The sequence below is a fragment of the Sphaeramia orbicularis genome, chromosome 11 (assembly GCF_902148855.1).
Source record: "Sphaeramia orbicularis chromosome 11, fSphaOr1.1, whole genome shotgun sequence".
Classification (NCBI taxonomy): Eukaryota; Metazoa; Chordata; class Actinopteri; order Kurtiformes; family Apogonidae; genus Sphaeramia; species Sphaeramia orbicularis.
The window spans coordinates 53550493-53571330 of record NC_043967.1 but is presented as its reverse complement, the minus strand read 5'-3'; the positions used below and the strand labels follow the sequence as shown (position 1 = coordinate 53571330).

Here is a 20838-nt window from a genome sequence, read left to right as displayed (position 1 = left end):
TTATTACGTTATTGGCTCAGTTGTTACATTTGCAAAGAATTTTTTTTTTTACCAGGCCAATAATGTAATAACCAGCCAATAATTTATAACATTATTGACCAAAAGTTATTACGTTATTGGTTCAGGACTTTTATTATGTTACTGGCTTATTACATTTTAAATATGGCAAATTTATTACGTTATCGGCTGTTATTACATTATTGGCTTCTACAAGGCCTGAAAAAAAAACAGTCCAATTGAATTTTTTATTTATTTTTTAACCTGTTTTTCACGGAGTTCCATAAATGTCCACTCAGCTGGACACCAGCAGTTTAACTTCTGATTTAACAAACTAATATCGGAAAATGATGAAAACTATGAAATAAAACATGTTTGATGCTGATAATCTGATCTTTCGTCACATTTTAACATATTCTAATTCCAGTTGTTACTCACTTTATGGAAATAATATGAAAAAAAAAACTTGTTAAAAACCCTGTTAATTCGACTTTAATCCCATGTATCCATTGGTTTCCACTTAAACCTGTTGGTTCAGATCAGGTTTATGCACAACAGTAAAGTTACAGTAATGGGATGAATGACAGTGTAAATACAGGCGCTGGTGTACCGAGTCACATTTAGTCAACATGGAATTAACTGGACTTTTATTCTTATATTAAAGAAATGTATGTAATTTTGACTAATCCTTAGGTGTTCTTCCTTTTTTTTTTTTTTACCTTCAGGGGTATTTCCTGATATAGAAGCATTTACTACATATTCCTGGGATTATCAGCATTTATGACTTCCTGTCGGCCATCTTGGTTATGAGTAAAAAAAACATGTAGTTCCTGTGACTGTCCACTAGGTGTCAGTGTGTGTGTTGATGCACCAGCGTCCACTGTTTTGGCTGATATGAACTAAAACAACTAAACCCATGAATATAGTTTTTTTTTTTTTAACTGTGTCCTGGATAATTCCTTGAGCGGTTCTCCTTTTCCTAATCGTCTTCTGTCTCCATCCTCAGAGAGTCTCTACAACTCGTCTCAGGGTTACGAGATGATGATGCAGGTCGACTGCGAAGTCATGGACACCCGGATCGTCCCCATCAAATCCTCTGCCGTCCCGCCCTCGCTCCGGGACCCACCCCCACCTCCGCCCTCCGCCCACCACAACCCCCACCACCATCACCACGGCAACCACACCTCGCTGCGCGGACGCCACCACCATTCGCCATCCTCCTCCTCCTCCTCTTCTTCCTCTTCCTCTTCTTCTTCTTCTTCTTCCTCCTCGTCTTCGTCTCCGCGGCAACCTTTACCCGCCCGCAGACGACCGGTGGAATACCTAATCAGCCAATCGGAGGGCGTCTGAGGACATGTTTCCATGGCGACGAGGGTTAAAATAAACTCATCATCTGGAGCTCAAAGGTAATCGTATCGACTCTGGAAAAACTCCGCCTCCAACCGCGGGGTTAAAGCGATAAATAAATAAATAAATAGATAGATAAATAAATAGATAAATGCCTGTTTAAAGAATATGTCCTAATATATAAAAGTATATTTGTAAAAAAGGCCAGAGCAGCACACTGCACTTGGAAACAGTGCTGCCTTTGAATATTTAAGACAGACAATGGAACGTCTGAATGAAGTGCGGAGGTGAACGTTCGTTTCAGGGTCGTTATTTCTCATCCCAGTTCATAAACTTCAGTCCAACGTTGACGTATTTAACGGTTAATCATCCCAATCCGCCTCAGACCCTGATGTCGAGTCGTGTTTCTGCAGAGTCGAACATTTGTGTTTTTGTATGGGCCGATCCTTGGAACGCTGCAGGAAGTGGGATCGTGTACCAGAGCTGAACAGCAGGGGGCGCCGGATCTCCTGGAGCTGAAACAAAAACGGCCCCGATTGTCACATTTAAATCACATTTCGTCATCGAATAATGCTCTGATTTCTTCCAAAGTGACGAAAAACAAGTAAAAATGCTTCAAGATTAAGCCTTTATTTCTGTATTTTTATGCACAAAAAACCAACCAAACCACTTCAGATCCCACTTTCATGCAGCATCGTTCAGATTTATTGAAGATTGTTGTTTTTTTTTTTATAGGAAAATTATGTTGGAGATTATTTAATAGCTGTAAATATTAGTGTTCACCTTGTAGATATTTTTTCGTTATGTTTTTTTTTTTTATTTTCGGGGTCTTTTCACAACAAAAAACTGTTTAAAAAAAAAAAGAAAAAAAAAAGCATTTGGGGCAGTTTTTTAATGTGGGACCAACATCCATTCAAATCAGTTCAGATCCATTTACATAAATAAACACAGACAGATGTGTCTTTTATTGTACAGAACAGATGCTCGTGGTAAGAGTTATGAAAATGTAAAGAAACCAACTCCTAAAAACTCAGTTACTGCAGCTGAAGACACATTATCGAGCTTCTTTGTTATTTAATAATTCAATAAAAACACTAGTTTCTTTTCCTTCAGACTAAATTTCAGTCTGACTTCTTCTAGTTCTCAAGTGTAGGGTTTGGATTCACTCGATTACATCTGAAAACATCAGCTCTGCCCGTTTTTACATTAGTTTATGTCGATGAAGCCTGAGCCCAGCTGCATTATGGGAAATGTAGGCTGATCCATACCAGCAGCGTCATTTCACTTCAGCTGGGTGTGAATTCAGTGCAAAATCTGCAGATCAGAGCATTTTATTTCAGCTCATTAAAGCCTCTCTTATAACTACACAAGATAAAATGCACGTATTTAACCTTTAAAACCCTCAACCAGCCGCCGCCAACTGAAACATCTACTGATCTAAACTGTTCAATGCCTGTTGATCCACTAATTCTATCAATACATGTAAATAATTGGTGTCAAATACAGTTTTACCTCCATTATTCATAGGAAAAAATTTACAAAAACTTGTAAAATGAGAATTAAAATGAGCAAAATACTTGAAAAATAAGGAAAAAATTAAGCAATAAACCTAGAAATATGGCATAAAAGTGAACAAATTCTTCTAAATTGAGGAGAAAATGAACATAAATACTTGGAAAAAATGAGATTTCATTATTTCATACCATCCAGAACCCTGTATTTATTCAGTTAACCCTCAAAAACCTAAACCATCTACTGATCTAAACTGTTTAATTCCTGTTGATCCACTAAACCTATCAATACATGTCAATAATTGATGTCAAATACAGTTCTTCATCTTTTCATGGTCATCAGATATGACCATATTTGGACATTCAGAGGCTCCATAGTTACTGTGGAAACATCGTCATCTTCTCCAACATTGATTCTCCAGTCAAACCAGTGGAGTTGGATCAATGACAGTGGATGGACACACTGGGGTTATGTTCAGTATAAAATAAAATGAACAAAAATAAAATTAAAAAAACATACAGAATAATAAATGACACAAAAAAGAAGCCAAAAATAGACTCAAATTAAGTAAGAAAGAATAAAGTAAGCAATAAAATGAACAAAAACAGCCAAAATAATGAATAAAATTAACAAAGTGGATTAATAAAAAAAGTAAACATTGATTCACCAGTAAAACCAGTAGAGTTGGATCAATGACAGTGGATGGACATACTGGGTTTATATGAATATAAAATAAAATGAACAAAAATACATTTAAAAACATACAGAATAATAAATGACATGAAAAAAGAAGCCAAAAATACACTCATATTAAGTAAGAAAGAATAAAATAAGCAACAAAATGAATAAAAACAACCAAAGTAATGAATAAAAGGAACAAAATGAAGAATAAATCAACAAAATATTAACATGAACAAAATAAGCCACAAACTGAAGGAATTTTAACAATTATTTTAAAAAGACAATGAAACCAACACAAACAAATAAAATTATAGATAAAATGAACTAAAAAGAATAAGAAAATCTACAAAATAATAAATGATATGGAGAAAATAAGCAACAAAATGAACAAAAACAGCCAAAATAATGAATAATGGACTAAGTGGATTAAAAAAAAATTCAGCTGGTTCCCCAGTCAAACCCATGTAGAGTGGACGGACACACTGGGTTCAACTGTCGTTTTTCCATTTGGTAAATTTTTATGCATAGGTTATATTCATGTAATTTGAGGGTCAGTGGAAAAGCGACTGTTGTGTCGTTTATGACGGAGGCTGAATTCAGACCCAACGTTAAAGGTCGACAATCACAAAACAACCATGAATGTTTTTGTGGTTTTTTTTCCGATAAAACCTTCGATTCCAGGTGTGAGTCCAATCCTACACTTTAAAACTGAAAGAACAGGTTAAATCCTAAACAGACGTTCATCAATCTGCCTCCAAATGCTTGTTATGTTTTTCTGTATTTTTTATTTTTTTTAACGCCTGTTGCACTGCACGCTCCTCATCCATGTTCTGTTTTTCACTTTTTTATACTGAATTTGTTACTTTTGTGTAAAGAAATGCAACGAAAAACATGTTGAAAATGAAGTTTTACGTGGGTTTGTGAAGGGCAGTGAACGCATCGTGTTGCTTTAAAATGCGCTGTTTGTTTGTTTGTTTGGAGATAAAATCAGGATTGAATTCAACTGTTGGTGCATCAGTCGGTGGTTTTATAACTGAGAAAATGTTTGTTTATGGGGTTATTGTTCATTTTAATTTATCAACGATGGTTTTTCTAGAGTAATCTCCATAAATCGCATTTTTTATAGAAGTTAAAATGGTTTCATCAACAGTCAGAAGATAAAAGAAACAGGAAATATTCACATCTGAGAAGCTAAAAACAGCAAATATTGTAAATTTATTATATCAAATCAAATGTCAAAATAGTTTGTTTCATCTTAATTTATTTCAACTTTAAAATTTGCAATTTTTCTTTTTTTTTTGTCAAGTCTAATTTTTTGTTTATTTTAAAGACAAAGTCTGAGCCTTAAAAACATTAAAGTTAAAACATCTCACTGTGCCAATAGTTTGTTTATAATATTATTATTTTTAAAATATTTTATCAATTCCAATACAAATGAACTCCTATAAAAGAAACAGTTGAAACCAGTGTTTGTTTTTGAGTTTATTTAACTATTTTGTGTTTGTTCAGTTATTTTTGACACAAATGGACCCCCATAAAAGCAAATAAATCCAATGTGTTTATTTTTTTATTCTTTGTTTTTGTTTTTCAAAATGAATTCCTACATATTTTTTTAAATGTTCACTTAGTTTTGACACAAATGACCCCACAGTAATTTCTGAAACATTTTTTTTTAATTCAAATTTTGTAGTTATTTTTGACTAATATAAAATAACTGAACAAATGTAGTCTCTGTTTGCGTTCTGTTTTATTCTGGAATTTTTATTTTTTTTTCAATTTATTCTTTTATTTTCAACACTAACGGATCCCCATACAATAAATGAAGCAGGTGTTTCTAGATTTTACTTTTCTCTTTATATTGTTTTTATTTTTATTTTGTCCTGTATTTTCGACACTATCGGACCCCCGTACTTCCGTTCTCAGTTAAAACCCACCGGCCGAGTTCTGGAACTGATGTTAAATCCACGATGTTTGTTCATGATGTCGGAACATTTTTAGACTGAAATCTGTGGAAACTAAATGGTATCGGTGTAAATAAACGCTCTGCCTTTGTCTTTTTTAATTTAATGGGAAGAATCATGTGTAAATAAATGCGTTGTTTGTTTTTTTTAAGTCCATCTCTGCGATGGGACGTCGAACTGCTGCCTTTTATTTGATGTTTGTAGAAAATGAAGCGTTGAATTTGATAAAATAAACTGTAAAGCTCACGTCTGCTGCTGGTTTTTATTATTTCTGTTCAGAAATCGACACAAGGCTGCGAATTTTTGTTTTTCAGAAAATCAGTGAAAGAAAATGTACATTTGTATGTTTGCACTGTTAATGGGATTTGTGTTTTTTTTTTAGGGTTTTTATTTTTATTTTTTTTAAGTTTCAATCAATATAATGGAAGTTGTTTAATTGATTTTTTAACAAATGTTTGAAACTGGATCAAATGTGTAAAAAGTTTCCAGTAAAGACTGAGGATTTTTTCAGCAAATGATTTGATGCTTATTTTGTTTGATTTTATTGATAGTTTTGTTCATTCTTTATTTTTATTGAATTTTATTGGTTACAGTTTGGTCAATTTTTCCTGATTATTTAATGGATTTTTATGTATTTTATTGACTTTTGTTCATTTTATTCATTACTTTGTTCATTTTTTGGAATTTTTAATCATTGTATTGATGATTGTTTTGCATTTTTATTAACTTTGTTTCATGTTTTGCTCACGCTTCATTAATTTTCTTTATTTTTATTCATTTTGTAGATAGTCGTTCATTTTTACTGGTTATTTTGTGGACTTGGTCAAGTATTCATGTTTATGGAATTTTTTTGTTCATTTTATTCATTGTTTTACTCGTTTTTATTTATTTTGTTCATTTTTATTTATTTTTAATCATGTTTCATTTGTTTATTTTATCTCATATTTTTGATTTTGGTTATTTTTATTATTTGTTATATTATATGGTTTTTCATTCATTTTATTATGTATGTTGTGAATTCTTTTGTTCATTTTTTGTCTATTTTTTTTTACATATTTTAATTATTTTTTTGTCATTTTATTTATTTTTTTTTTTACATCATTTTGTTGATTCATTTGTTTTGTCATTTATTTATTTGATTATTTTGTTGCTTTTTATTCGGTTTATTCATTATTTTGTTCATTTTTGTTTGTTTCATTGATTATTTGGTTTGTTTTTAGTTGATTGTGTTTTTGTTTTGTTCATTTTAATTGAACATTTCAACCCAAATTGACATAGTTTTACCTTCATTCTCATTGAACTTTCTTCTTTTTCTTCTTATTTCCAGCTGCAGGATGAGTAAAACCCTGAGTCCTGAAGGTGATCGGAACTATTGATCCAACTTATTGATCGTCAGTTCTGTTTTTTCTTGTACGTTCATGTTTCATCCACTAGAGGGCGACAGAGAAACACCACAGTCTGAGTGTGAATGTGCTGATGGAGCTGAAACTGAACACCAGTCAAACTTCTGTCCTTTATTTAAAGCTTCACAGATTCAAAGACGCCTGTTAATGGATTGATCTTCTAACTGATTGATTCTAATTGATAAATGGATTGATCTGTGATATAAAAGAAGGAATCTGACATTTGAGAAGCTGAAGTTTGGAGCCAAAACACTGACGGTATGTAGTATTTTCATTTTCAAATATTAAAAATGATCTAAATTATCATCGATATTTAGAATAAACATCTGTTTCTAAATGATTATTTTACAGTAATATTTAAGGAAGGATTAGAGCCACTGGAAAAAAAAACAATGAACATCTAATATATATACATTTTTATGATTTAAAAAAATAGTCTGAATTCTGACTTTAATCTCAGAATTCTGACTTTTTTCTCATAATTCTGACTGTTGTTTATTTATTTATTTATTTTTTAATTATTGTTCTGAGAAAAAAGTCAGAATGGACTGTATGCACAGCCTCACTACTTCCTGAACTTCAGGTGGCTCCTTTATTTCCTGTCTTTAATTATTGGACACACTGATTAATCCAGGTGTGACTATTTAATCAGTAGTCACAATAAGAAGAAGCAGACACACCTGGGTTAGTCAGTGTGTCCAATAATGAAAGACAGGAAATAAAGGAACCAGCTGAAGTTCAGGAAGCAGTGTGGCTGTGCATAGAGTCCATTCTGAGAAGAAAAAGTCTGAATTTGGACTTTCTCCTCAGAATTCTGACTTTCTTCTCTGAATAATAATTTTAAAAATATATTGGACTTTCATTTTTTTCCAGTGGCTCTAACCCTCCTCTGTAAACATTAGTATCGGTCGTTTAGAAAAATGTGACAAGATGTTTAACAGAGATCTTATATTTATGCAGATTTTCTTTCTGTGGTTTTAATGTCTATGAAATATTAGACAGATGGTGCGTTCAGGGTCCCTTCATTAGTGAATATGTTGGGTTTTTTTTTTTATATTTATTTATTTTTGAACAGTGATCTAATCGAAACCTTCCAGTTTGTTGGAAATACCAGACGTGTTTTTACGAGTGTGTGAATCCACAGATCGGAGGGTTTTCCTGTATTTTTTGGACAGCGTCGGTGTAGTGTCCCCTCGTAAAGACAGAGGACTGACCTTTGACCTTTACTCTGTCCGGTCTCTGTCCAGACTGTCATTTACAGACAGGACTGACCTTTGACCTTTACTCTGTCCGGTCTCTGTCCAGACTCTGTCATTTACAGACAGGACTGACCTTTGACCTTTACTCTGTCCGGTCTCTGTCCAGACTCTGTCATTTACAGACAGGACTGACCTTTGACCTTTTCTCTGTCCGGTCTCTGTCCAGACTCTGTCATTTACAGACAGGACTGACCTTTGACCTTTACTCTGTCCGGTCTCTGTTCAGACTCTGTCATTTACAGACAGGACTGACCTTTGACCTTTACTCTGTCCGGTCTCTGTCCAGACTCTGTCATTTACAGACAGGACTGACCTTTGACCTTTACTCTGTCCGGTCTCTGTCCAGACTCTGTCATTTACAGACAGGACTGACCTTTGACCTTTACTCTGTCCGGTCTCTGTCCAGACTCTGTCATTTACAGACAGGACTGACCTTTGACCTTTACTCTGTCCGGTCTCTGTCCAGACTCTGTCATTTACAGACAGGACTGACCTTTGACCTTTACTCTGTCCGGTCTCTGTTCAGACTCTGTCATTTACAGACAGGACTGACCTTTGACCTTTACTCTGTCCGGTCTCTGTCCAGACTCTGTCATTTACAGACAGGACTGACCTTTGACCTTTACTCTGTCCGGTCTCTGTCCAGACTCTGTCATTTACAGACAGGACTGACCTTTGACCTTTACTCTGTCCGGTCTCTGTCCAGACTCTGTCATTTACAGACAGGACTGACCTTTGACCTTTACTCTGTCCGGTCTCTGTCCAGACTCTGTCATTTACAGACAGGACTGACCTTTGACCTTTACTCTGTCCGGTCTCTGTTCAGACTCTGTCATTTACAGACAGGACTGACCTTTGACCTTTACTCTGTCCGGTCTCTGTCCAGACTCTGTCATTTACAGACAGGACTGACCTTTGACCTTTACTCTGTCCGGTCTCTGTCCAGACTCTGTCATTTACAGACAGGACTGACCTTTGACCTTTACTCTGTCCGGTCTCTGTCCAGACTCTGTCATTTACAGACAGGACTGACCTTTGACCTTTACTCTGTCCGGTCTCTGTCCAGACTCTGTCGTCGGCTGCAGATTTAGAAACTGCTGAGTCGAAAACAATCAGGACAGGACGACGGCGATGACTTCAGCTGCAGTTCGGCGTCTGTCGGGGAAACTCATCAAAGAGGTTTTTTTAATCGAACCCATGACTTCACGTCCGCTCCGTCCTCCATCTGCACTTTATGTTTGATCCACTGAACGCAGCGTTCGGCCTCAGACTGACAGCTGTGGGTTATTGATCCAAACTTTAACCCAGAACTGTCAAACTCCTGGTAGATCAGGTTCCACATTCAGTCTACTATGAGCTGAGGTGGGCCAGACTAATAAAATAATAGAAATAATAAAATAAAAACTGATTAATAATGTCAATGCCAAAGTTTAGGACAGAAGCGTATTGCATTCACCCACAAAAAAAAAAAAATTCAGCTCTGTTTTTCCGAATTGACGAGATAATTATCTTGTAATTACTAGAAAAATAAGTTTTAAAAAAAATTTGGCTGTGTTTTTCTGAATTAACGAGATAATTGTCTCGAAAAAACAGACACATTTTAATTTTTTTATGAAACAGTATAAAATACGTTTTTAAAAAACTGGCTCTGTTTTGTCTCAATTAACAAGATACTGTTTTCTGAAAAAAAAAAAAATCCACAATATTCTAAATAAAAATTGAATTTTTTTTTTTTTTTTTTTTGCAGCCTGGCACTGATTAATCCAAACATGTTCATGTGCGTTACTATTTTTGTGCTTATTTAATATAATTAGAAAAAAATGCATCAGTTTGACTGTCGACATACTTCACATATACGTTAAACTTTGTCTTTAAGTGCAGAGTTAAAATGATCTGATTTTACAAACCATCTTAACTTTAACAGAGCTGCAGATTTTAGCTCAATAAATGTGTAATTTAAAGCAACATGAGGTAAAAAAAAAACCCCACAAAGTGATTCTAATCCCAGTAAATAAAGCCATAAATGTAAGCTACACTTTTACAGAATCATCTTTTCCATGTTTTTAGTCTTTTTTCTGTTAATAGACTCATTTCTGGCAGTTTTTCCATGAACTGAAGGTTGTAATTTCCAGACTGAATGGAAATCCTCTAGACGCAAATAAAATCTAATTTAATCATAAAGGTTTAATCTGAGCAAATAAAACGAACAGGGTTTAATTATCTGAGTCTCAGCTCCACATGAGGAAACTTTAGACTGGAGTCATTTATTTTGTTCATGTTTTCACACAGGAATAAATAAAAACAAAAATGAGAACAGGTGAGTTTTTAATTCGTCTGAAAAACTAAAGAGAAGAAGACGTTTAGATCTGACGTCACTGTCACTGCAGGAAAAACAGAACGTCCAGTGGAACGTTGAGGCAGTAAAAGAAAAAGAAAAAGACATGAATGTAAATCCAGACGAGTCCTGGAGTTTGAAACACGTTTATTGTTCGTCTGATGGGTTTTATTTTTATTCCTGTCGTAGATCTTCTACAGCAGAGGAGTCAAACAGAAGAATTTAGGACAAATACGAACAGTCAGTGGTTTCAAACTGATTTCAGTTCAGCTTCCACGTCCTCCCAGTGTGAGCTGAAGGGTACGGTGGCCCAGAGGTGCAGATATGGAGCCAACCTGGGGCCATAAGTTTTATATATGAAAAAATAAAAACTGAAAATGTAAGTTTTGATCTTGAATTTTGAAAAATAATGCAATGTATTCAAATTAAAAATAAGTGTATGAAAAGTTTATTCAGGTAAAATATCATTTTGATTCACCTCGGTTTTTCTTTTGAATAAATTATTTTCATTTTTCACTTTCATATATGTTTCAATATTTGAGGTTTTATTTTTTCAGTTGCATGTTTTATCTTTTCAGATTCAGATCTTATTTTTTACAGTTTCAAATCCTTATTTTTTCACTTTCAGATCTTTTTTTTTCAGTTTCAAATCTATGTTTTTTTAGCTTTCAGATCTCTTTTTTGTTTGTTTTTTTGTTTTGTTTTTTGCTTCTACAACTTTTAGCCCTGATGTGGTGTGGAAAAAAAACATAAAAAAATAAGATCTGAATCTGAAATGATAAAACATGCAACTGAAAAAAATAAAACCTCAAATTTTAAAATATATATGAAAATGAGAAATGAAAATAGATAATTTATTCAAAAGAATTACCGAAGTGAATCAAAATTATATTTGACCTGAAAAAACTTTTCATAAACTTATTTTTAATTTGATTACTTTGTTGTATTTTTCAAAATTCAAGATCAAAACTTAAATGATCAGTTTCATTTTTAATTTTTTCATGTACAAAACTTATAGCCCCAGGTTGGCTCCATACAACAGATTATCCACTATAAAAAATATAAGAGACATTATGATTTATTTACAAAGAAGTCTCTGAAAAATAAATATACCCCTTAAATAAAAATAAACTTGTATGAAAAAAAGCTGTCTCCTAAAAAAGCAAAAACAAAAAGAACTTGTAATAAAAAATAAATTTGTACAAAGAAATGAAATAAACTTGTATGATTTATGTTTTTATAGAAGTCTGTTATTTGAGGACATTATTTAAAATATATATATATATATATATATACAAGTTTATTTTATTTCTTTTTATAAATGTAATTTTTATTACAAGTTGTGTTTTTTTTGTTTGTTTGTTTGTTTTTTTAGCAGATCGTATATGTGTCCCCTGAACTAACATGAGTTTGACGCCCCTGCACTGAAACAAAGACTAAAATGTTTTGTCATTATATAAAGGTTAGTCTGTTATTATTTTACTAGTTTTTCCCATCGGGGATCAGAACGACGCTCCTGTTCTTTCCACTAGGGGGCGACACAAAGTCTGATTGTTTTTCTAACGACCTGCTTTTTACAAAAATAGTTTGAAAACACTCAAACGTCAGGAAGTTTCGACGTTTGCTTGTAGTCCTTGTCTCACCTCTGCCCTCTGGTGTCGTCTGTGGGTACTGCGCCCACTCACAGGTAACGCCTGCTGTTTGGACCGTTTCCATCATGTGACCGTGACGTGGGCTGTGATTGGTGGATGATTTACAGAAGAAACAGGTAAATGGAGTCAGAGGGTCGGGAACCTTTCACCTGGGAACCATTAATCTGACAGCTGTGTTTCTGGAGGGGCTGCAGTCATGTGTCACCAATAAATGTACCCCCCCCCCCCAGCCAGATGTTCAGGTGGACTCTGATGGGCTGACCAGATGTGGAGGCGAACAGGCGTCGATAATACGACACAGAGACGACTGCGCACGGGTAAATTCTACTGCAGCAGGTATTTATGTCTGAGGTAATGTTTTATCTGCGACATTTGGATTTAATTCCTAATATTGTTCGCATTTGTATCATTATTTACTGTTAAAAAAGTCCAAATAAATGGACTGAACTTCTACAGTGCATCTTCTCCACCTTCATGGAGCCCCTCACATTCACACACATACACCAGTGGGCGGCTGCTGCCATGCAGGGCGCTGCCCGGCTCTACTGGGAGCAGTTTAGGGTTCAGTGCCTTGCCCAAGGACTCTTCGACATGTGGACAGTCAGAGCCAGGATTTGAACCGCCAACCCTTTGGTCACTGGACGACCCGCTCGACCAACTGAGCCGCAGCCGCCGTAAGGCAAATACGGCTTCATAGAAAACATTTAACAGTCACTGAATACAGAAGATTTGCAGAAGCTGCTGTTTAACTCATTCAAGCTTTAACCCTCTGGTGTTCCATCCACACAAGTTCTAATATTCACCTAGAACACAAAATACACACAGTCTGGTACCAGTGTACGGAAGGAAGTCTGTCTCATCACATTTGGAATTAAAAAAGCCTTCGAATTTCTGGCACTGATTTTTTTTTTTTTTTTTTTGCACTGAAATTAAGAATCTGAATTTTTTGTCTCTGAATTCAACTATGGTCATAAATTTAGAAAAAAAATAATAATTCAGAAGCAAAAAATTCAGATGCTAAAAAATCAGAAGCAAAAAATTCAGACACAAAAAATTCAGATCACACATCCCGGACACCAAGGATACACAATCGATTCTATCTCAGGTCGAACCGACAGCCGACCAATCCAGTTACATTAGGTTGGTCATGTGACGCTGATGCATGAAGACGGTCAGCGCAGATGTGTGATGTGAATTTTTAGCATCTGAAATTTTTATTTAGTTTTTTTGTATTTCATCAACTTGAACTATAAACAAAAATAGCAAATACTCAGTAACTGTTAGATTTTTAACCCTTTAATAAATGCCATATTTGTAATGGAAACAAACAATATTTTTTGATGGAAAAAAACAAACTTTTTTTTAAAATATCTATATTATACTGAACTCCAGATTTCGTACAAACCGTAAGATTCGTACAAACTCATCATTTGTAAGAATCTTTGTGACCTCAGCATTAGCACCGTTTCCTCAGACTGACCTCATGAAATTGTGTTTGTATGCAAAGTTCAAATAGTTTTGGATTTTTCATTCTAGTTTAGTTTTATTTAGTTTTGACTTTTTTTTTCTCTAATTCAGTTTGTTTTAATTCGTTTTTAGAGCAGGTTTACTAGTTTTTATTAGTTTTCATTATTTTCTAAATGCTCAGTTTTAGTATAAATTTTAGTTCAGTGGTCTCTTTTCTCTTCTTCTCTGTGCTCCTATTCAAATCAACCCCAGACAGGACTCTGCTGCTTTAGTCTCCATGTTTCCAGGTAGAGTGGGGACCAGAAGACGACTGGAAACCACAAGTGAACACAAGTGACGGAGCAAAAAGTGTCAGATGGTGACAGCACAGAAAACTGAGAGAGCGAAATAAATCACTTTCATATCAATCCAACATTGACAAAGACGAAAAACGAAGGGAATTTTATCCATAATTTTTTATATGTTTTAGTTAGTTTTGTAAACACACAATACAGTTTCAGGTAGTTATCGTTGTTTTTTCTTTTAATTATAGTTTTTATTTATTTCCGTTAATGAAATGTTTTTTCAATTCTAGTTTTCATCATTTCATTAGTTTCGTTAACGATAATAACCTTGGTTGTATGTGACACCAGTTCATTGCATTTGGTGTGCTGTACGTACACATTTCCATCCTTTAGCGTGTTATTTAATGTCATTTGATGGCGTGTCAATGCACTAGCCGCTAATCGCACTAATCTCTAACCCTAAACCTAATTGTGCTAATGATGTGTTATTTTACGCGGCATAAATATACGCGCTGAAAGCTTTTAATGCGTACAGATAACACACCAGTTAAAAGTGGTGCGTTATCTGTACGCAGTTCATGATATTACGTTGATTTCCTTGAAAATGACAACGTCTGGTCTCAGAAAATGAAAAAAAAAACAGGTGTTTTTGGTTCGTTTTTCCATTTCTGTCATGTAGTAACTTTATTTTATGTTATTAAAGAAAATGAAAAATGAAAGTTTTTTTAGATTTGGTTTATCTGTTTTGACACTGAAAAAGAAAAATGCCTTGAAATTCAATTTTAATTCTTCTATTTTAAAACGAAAATCAATTAACCGCTAGTTTTTCTTTTGTTTCTGAAAATAAAATCCAATTACCAACAGATACACTGTCCTCAGTGGATGGGTCAGAATTTTAAAAATCCTACAAAAATGAACAACTTTTAAATTCTGACCTAAAACAAATAGTGCAAAAATAATCAGACCTTTAATACGATGAGTGTAAAGTGTGTTTAATTCGCTCACCTGGACACCACAGGGTTAATATTTCTGGACATTCAGTCAGTCTGCGTTCATGTTTCATTCACCTCTGACTGAAAAGTGCCATTAAAACAACAGTATTTCTTGGTTAAATCATTAACAGCGGGGGTATTTTTACTGCCTCCAACCCTTCGCTTCCAGTTCAGAGGAAATAATGTCAACAGGATGAAGAAGACGAGCGCGCTGCCAGCTTTAACGTCAAACAAACGCCTGCACTGTGACTAAAAGCACCGATTCAAGGAGGAAATACAGGGAAAATGTGTCTGCGTCAACAAAAAATATTTAAAATGTAAATCAGAAGGAAAAAGAGGTTCTGTGAGGATGTGAGGAATGATGTTTCTGAATGTTTTTTGTCTTAAATCCAGAATAAATAAGTGAAGCATCAGCTGTGGGAGCGTCTGAACACAGTTAAAGGACAAATGACTGAAATATGAAGAAGTGGTAACAAACATAAGGCAAACGTAAGGACCAATAGAACATCACTGCATGAGCTTAAAACATCATAATAATAACAATAATAATAATAATAATAGCCAATTATTAAACCAAATAAGTGACAAAAGCAGGAAAAGCTGAAAAAAAAAACCCAGTAAAATTAACAAATATAAGCAAAAAGTAACATGATAATAAAAGAAATGGATAAAATATTAACAACAAAAGACAAAAAAGTCATTAATTACTGAGATAAAAGACTAAATCTGTCCACATGACCTTGTTTTTATCCGTTTTATTCAGTTTTCTGTTTTTGTGTGAACAGATATTTCGTAAATGAAGGTCTACATCACAAACCCTGCTCTGTCATTTCATTATTTGACTTCATTATTTGTCCTAAATTACTTCTGTTCAAACCTTTTTCATGCCTGTGATCGATGAATATTTACAGATGAAATGATATGAACTATGTTCATGCTGACAAAGCACATATGAACCCTATAAAGGTTAGAACAGGCCTGGAGTTCTGCATGTTTTTATAATAAGTGTCAGAAAACAACTTTTTTGCCATTTCTTTTTCAGGAAGAACTTACGTTTTCAATATCTGTCCATTAATTATCATTATTATATGTAACAGATGCTTAAAACAGTGAGTTATAGTTAAAAAAAATTAAATGACTTGCATTTTTATCATATTTATTATCAAAGCATCTGTAAACGTCTGTAACTAAACTCTGTGAGTTTCTCTAAATCAGGGGTCTCAAACTCGGGTCCTCGAGGGCCACTATCCTGCATGTTTTAGATGTGTCCCTCTTCCAGCACACCTGACGGTCGTTCTCAGGCTTCTGCAGACTTGGATTTAGGCTGATCATTTGAATCAGGTGTGTTGGAAGAGGGAAACATCTACAACATGCAGGATACTGGCCCTCGAGGACCCGAGTTTGAGACCCCAGCAAATCCTCTTTCTTCTCTTTTCCATGTGCTGGTCCACTGTAGTTGTTCTAGATCAGTGTGAGTCCATGTTCTTCTGGTTCTGTTTGGTTCTTTTTACTCATTTGGATCCAGTTGATAGTCTGGGTTCACTTTGGGTCTGGTCGTAGACAGAGCCGCTCATTTCACTGACAGAAACATCCATCAGCTGATTCACATACACACACTGGATCTGTCTATGTCCTGGACAGATCTGACTGTAGGTTTACACACATATACAAATATACAGACGTTTAGAGAAGATTTATACATATATACAAATATACAGACGTTTAGAGAAGGTTTACACATATATACAAATATACAGACGTTTAGAGAAGGTTTACACATATATACAAATATACAGACGTTTAGAGAAGGTTTACACATATATACAAATATACAGACGTTTAGAGAAGATTTACACATATACAAATATACAGACGTTTAGAGAAGGTTTACACATATATACAAATATACAGACGTTTAGAGAAGGTTTACACATATATACAAATATACAGACGTTTAGAGAAGGTTTACACATATATACAAATATACAGACGTTTAGAGAAGGTTTACACATATATACAAATATACAGACGTTTAGAGAAGGTTTACACATATATACAAATATACAGACGTTTAGAGAAGATTTACACATATATACAAATATACAGACGTTTAGAGAAGATTTTCACATATATACAAATATACAGACGTTCAGAGAAGATTTACACATATATACAAATATACACACGTTCAGAGAAGATTTACACATATATACAAATATACAGACGTTTAGAGAAGATTTACACATATATACAAATATACAGATGTTTAGAGAAGATTTACACATATATACAAATATACAGACGTTTAGAGAAGATTTTCACATATATACAAATATACAGACGTTCAGAGAAGATTTACACATATATACAAATATACAGACGTTCAGAGAAGATTTACACATATATACAAATATACACACGTTCAGAGAAGATTTACACATATATACAAATATACAGACGTTTAGAGAAGATTTACACATATATACAAATATACAGACGTTTAGAGAAGATTTACACATATATACAAATATACAGACGTTTAGAGAAGATTTACACATATATACAAATATACAGACGTTTAGAGAAGATTTACACATATATACAAATATACAGACGTTTAGAGAAGATTTTCACATATATACAATATACAGACGTTCAGAGAAGATTTACACATATATACAAATATACAGACGTTCAGAGAAGATTTACACATATATACAAATATACACACGTTCAGAGAAGATTTACACATATATACAAATATACACACGTTCAGAGAAGATTTACACATATATACAAATATACAGACGTTTAGAGAAGGTTTACACATATATACAAATATACAGACGTTTAGAGAAGGTTTACACATATATACAAATATACAGACGTTCAGAGAAGATTTACACATATATACAAATATACAGACGTTTAGAGAAGATTTACACATATATACAAATATACAGACGTTTAGAGAAGATTTACACATATATACAAATATACAGACGTTCAGAGAAGATTTACACATATATACAAATATACAGACGTTTAGAGAAGATTTACACATATATACAAATATACAGACGTTTAGAGAAGATTTACACATATATACAAATATACAGACGTTTAGAGAAGATTTACACATATATACAAATATACAGACGTTTAGAGAAGATTTTCACATATATACAAATATACAGACGTTCAGAGAAGATTTACACATATATACAAATATACACACGTTCAGAGAAGATTTACACATATATACAAATATACACACGTTCAGAGAAGATTTACACATATATACAAATATACACACGTTCAGAGAAGATTTACACATATATACAAATATACAGACGTTTAGAGAAGATTTACACATATATACAAATATACAGACGTTTAGAGAAGATTTACACATATATACAAATATACAGACGTTTAGAGAAGATTTACACATATATACAAATATACAGACGTTTAGAGAAGATTTACACATATATACAAATATACAGACGTTTAGAGAAGATTTACACATATATACAAATATACAGACGTTTAGAGAAGATTTTCACATATATACAAATATACAGACGTTCAGAGAAGATTTACACATATATACAAATATACACACGTTCAGAGAAGATTTACACATATATACAAATATACACACGTTCAGAGAAGATTTACACATATATACAAATATACAGACGTTTAGAGAAGATTTACACATATATACAACTATCAATAAACTATACGAACCACAAAAATACAGATGAAAAAACAGCAAAAAAAAAAAAGAAGAATAATGAAGACGTTAGAAAAAGTTAGTGAGTTAGTTAAATAGCTAGTTAGTTAAATAGTTAGTTATTCAGTTAGTTAAATTGTTAGTTAGTGAAATTGTTAGTTAGTTAAATTGTTAGTTAGTTAAATTGTTAGTTAGTTAGTTAGTTAGTTAAATTGTTAGTTAGTTTGTTAGTTAGTTAGTTAGTTAGTTAGTTAAATTGTTAGTTAGTTAGTTAAATTGTTTGTTAGTTAGTTAGGTAGTTAGTTAGTTAGTTAAATTGTTAGTCAGTTAGTTAGTTAAATTGTTAGTTAGTTAGTTAAATTGTTTGTTAGTTAGTTAGGTAGTTAGTTAGTTAGTTAAATTGTTAGTCAGTTAGTTAAATTGTTTGTTAGTTAGTTAGGTAGTTAGTTAGTCAGTTAGTTAAATTGTTAGTTAGTTAGTTAAATAGTTAGTTAGTTAAATAGTTAGTTAAATTGTTAGTTAATTAGTTAAATTGTTAGTTAAATAGTTAGTAAGATAGATAGATAGATAGTTTATTTCAGACACAAACATGATACAAAACACAGGGTTAAAAAAAAAAAAATAGAATAATAGAAAAAGGAACACCTGTTGTGCCTGAAAATAAACAGAAATGGAATAAAAATAATAATGACAAAATGAAAAAAACTGAACAAAAATGTAATAAAATAATGAACTTAATCAGTGTGGTTTTACCCCTAAAACTAACTGACTGTAGAAACTACAGTACCCATGAGTCTCAGCTGCTGTTGCCATGGAGATGAGCCTGTGAAACCCCATGCTGACACTTGGAAATGCCAGGCTGTGAATGCTGCCGCACAGCTCAGCTCGTTCTCTAACGTCATGTTTCATTTTGAGCTCATTTCCTAAAAATGTTCTGAATGGGTTCGTCTGGATGTTTGTCCCACCGCTCCGGTTCCGCCTCCACCTCAAATTCAGAAGATGTCATTCCAGACGGAGCTCAAACATCTGAATAATGCGGCGGAAAATCCTCTTCGTCCTCTTCGTCGTCCGGTACAATCACTGCTTTCAGTCCAGATGATGGTCGTCTGACGTCCAGTCGCCTCTGTGACCTTTAGACGCGTTAAGAAAGAGCGTGTTTTTCTGTTTAAACACAGGTGTTTAAACACACCCTGAAGCACTGCACATTTACCTGGCAAAAAAAAAAAATACAACCATTAAGTAAGTAAGTGGGAGGATATAATTATATAAGCAGAATCAGGAAAAATATGTACATTTAATCAGGACTGAGTATCATTATTAAGAAATACTAAAATAAAAAACACTGAATGAATGTTTAAAAATGTCAGTTCTGTTTTATTAAGTATTTAAAAGACCTAAAGAATTATAAATACATTATAGAGTTATTACAGTTGTACTGACAGCAGCTTTTTACACTAAAGAACGAAATAAATAAAACTCCAAAAATAATGCAACAGGAAGTAAAATACAGTGTTACTGCAGGTAAAGGGAAATTTAAAGTAAAATAAAAACAAAACTACTGATGTGCTCATTAAAACCAAAATATTTTTAAGCACAAAAACAGTCAAATGCAGATGAGCAATGCAACATGAACTGAAACTGTTCAAAAAGAAATAAAATGTACACGTAAAACAGATTAAATTCTACAGAAGAGGATTAGGGCTCACTGAGAAAATAATAATAATAATAATAATAATGTCCAATATATATTTTTGTTATTATTGTGAGAAAAAAGTCAGAATTCTTAGGAAAAAATTCAGATTTCTGTGATTATACTCAGAATTCTGAAATTAAAGGCAGAATTCCAAGATGAAAGTCAAAATTCCAACGGCTTTAGTCTTTATGCTAATTAAACTAACATTAACTAGCAAGTAATTTTAGTTAGTTCATAACAGCGATCAGTGTGACAGAAGCTAACGTTAGCCAGTGAGGTAAGAGACGTAACAACAGAACAATGTTAGCTGTAAAACTAGCTAACATCAGCTAGTGAGGTAACAAAGCTAATATTAGAAAGGCAGGTTTCTATTGTCTTCTTTTTCTGTCTGGACTAAAAGAGTTCATTTTGCTTTAACCTGCAGTTTGTTTCATGTGATGTTTTGACTTTAGACAGTGAAAAAAAACTAAATCTGTTATCTGGTCTGAACTGCGATGTTCAATGAGTCTGATT

At 33.4% G+C, this 20838-nt stretch overlaps 2 protein-coding genes across 2 annotated transcripts in view; both read left to right on the top strand.

The window, feature by feature from the left end:
• Window positions 1-1938, top strand: part of atf6b (activating transcription factor 6 beta) — a 29964-nt gene extending 28026 nt beyond the window's left edge. Inside the window, exon 17 of the mRNA XM_030147057.1 lies at window positions 1004-1938. Coding sequence (XP_030002917.1) covers window positions 1004-1347 — 344 coding nt within the window. The 3' untranslated portion in view covers window positions 1348-1938. The remainder of the gene's footprint in view (window positions 1-1003) is intronic.
• The window catches only part of LOC115428216 (uncharacterized), a 250354-nt gene that overhangs the window by 156014 nt on the left and 73502 nt on the right, over window positions 1-20838 (top strand). The gene's annotated exons all lie outside the window — the stretch shown is intronic.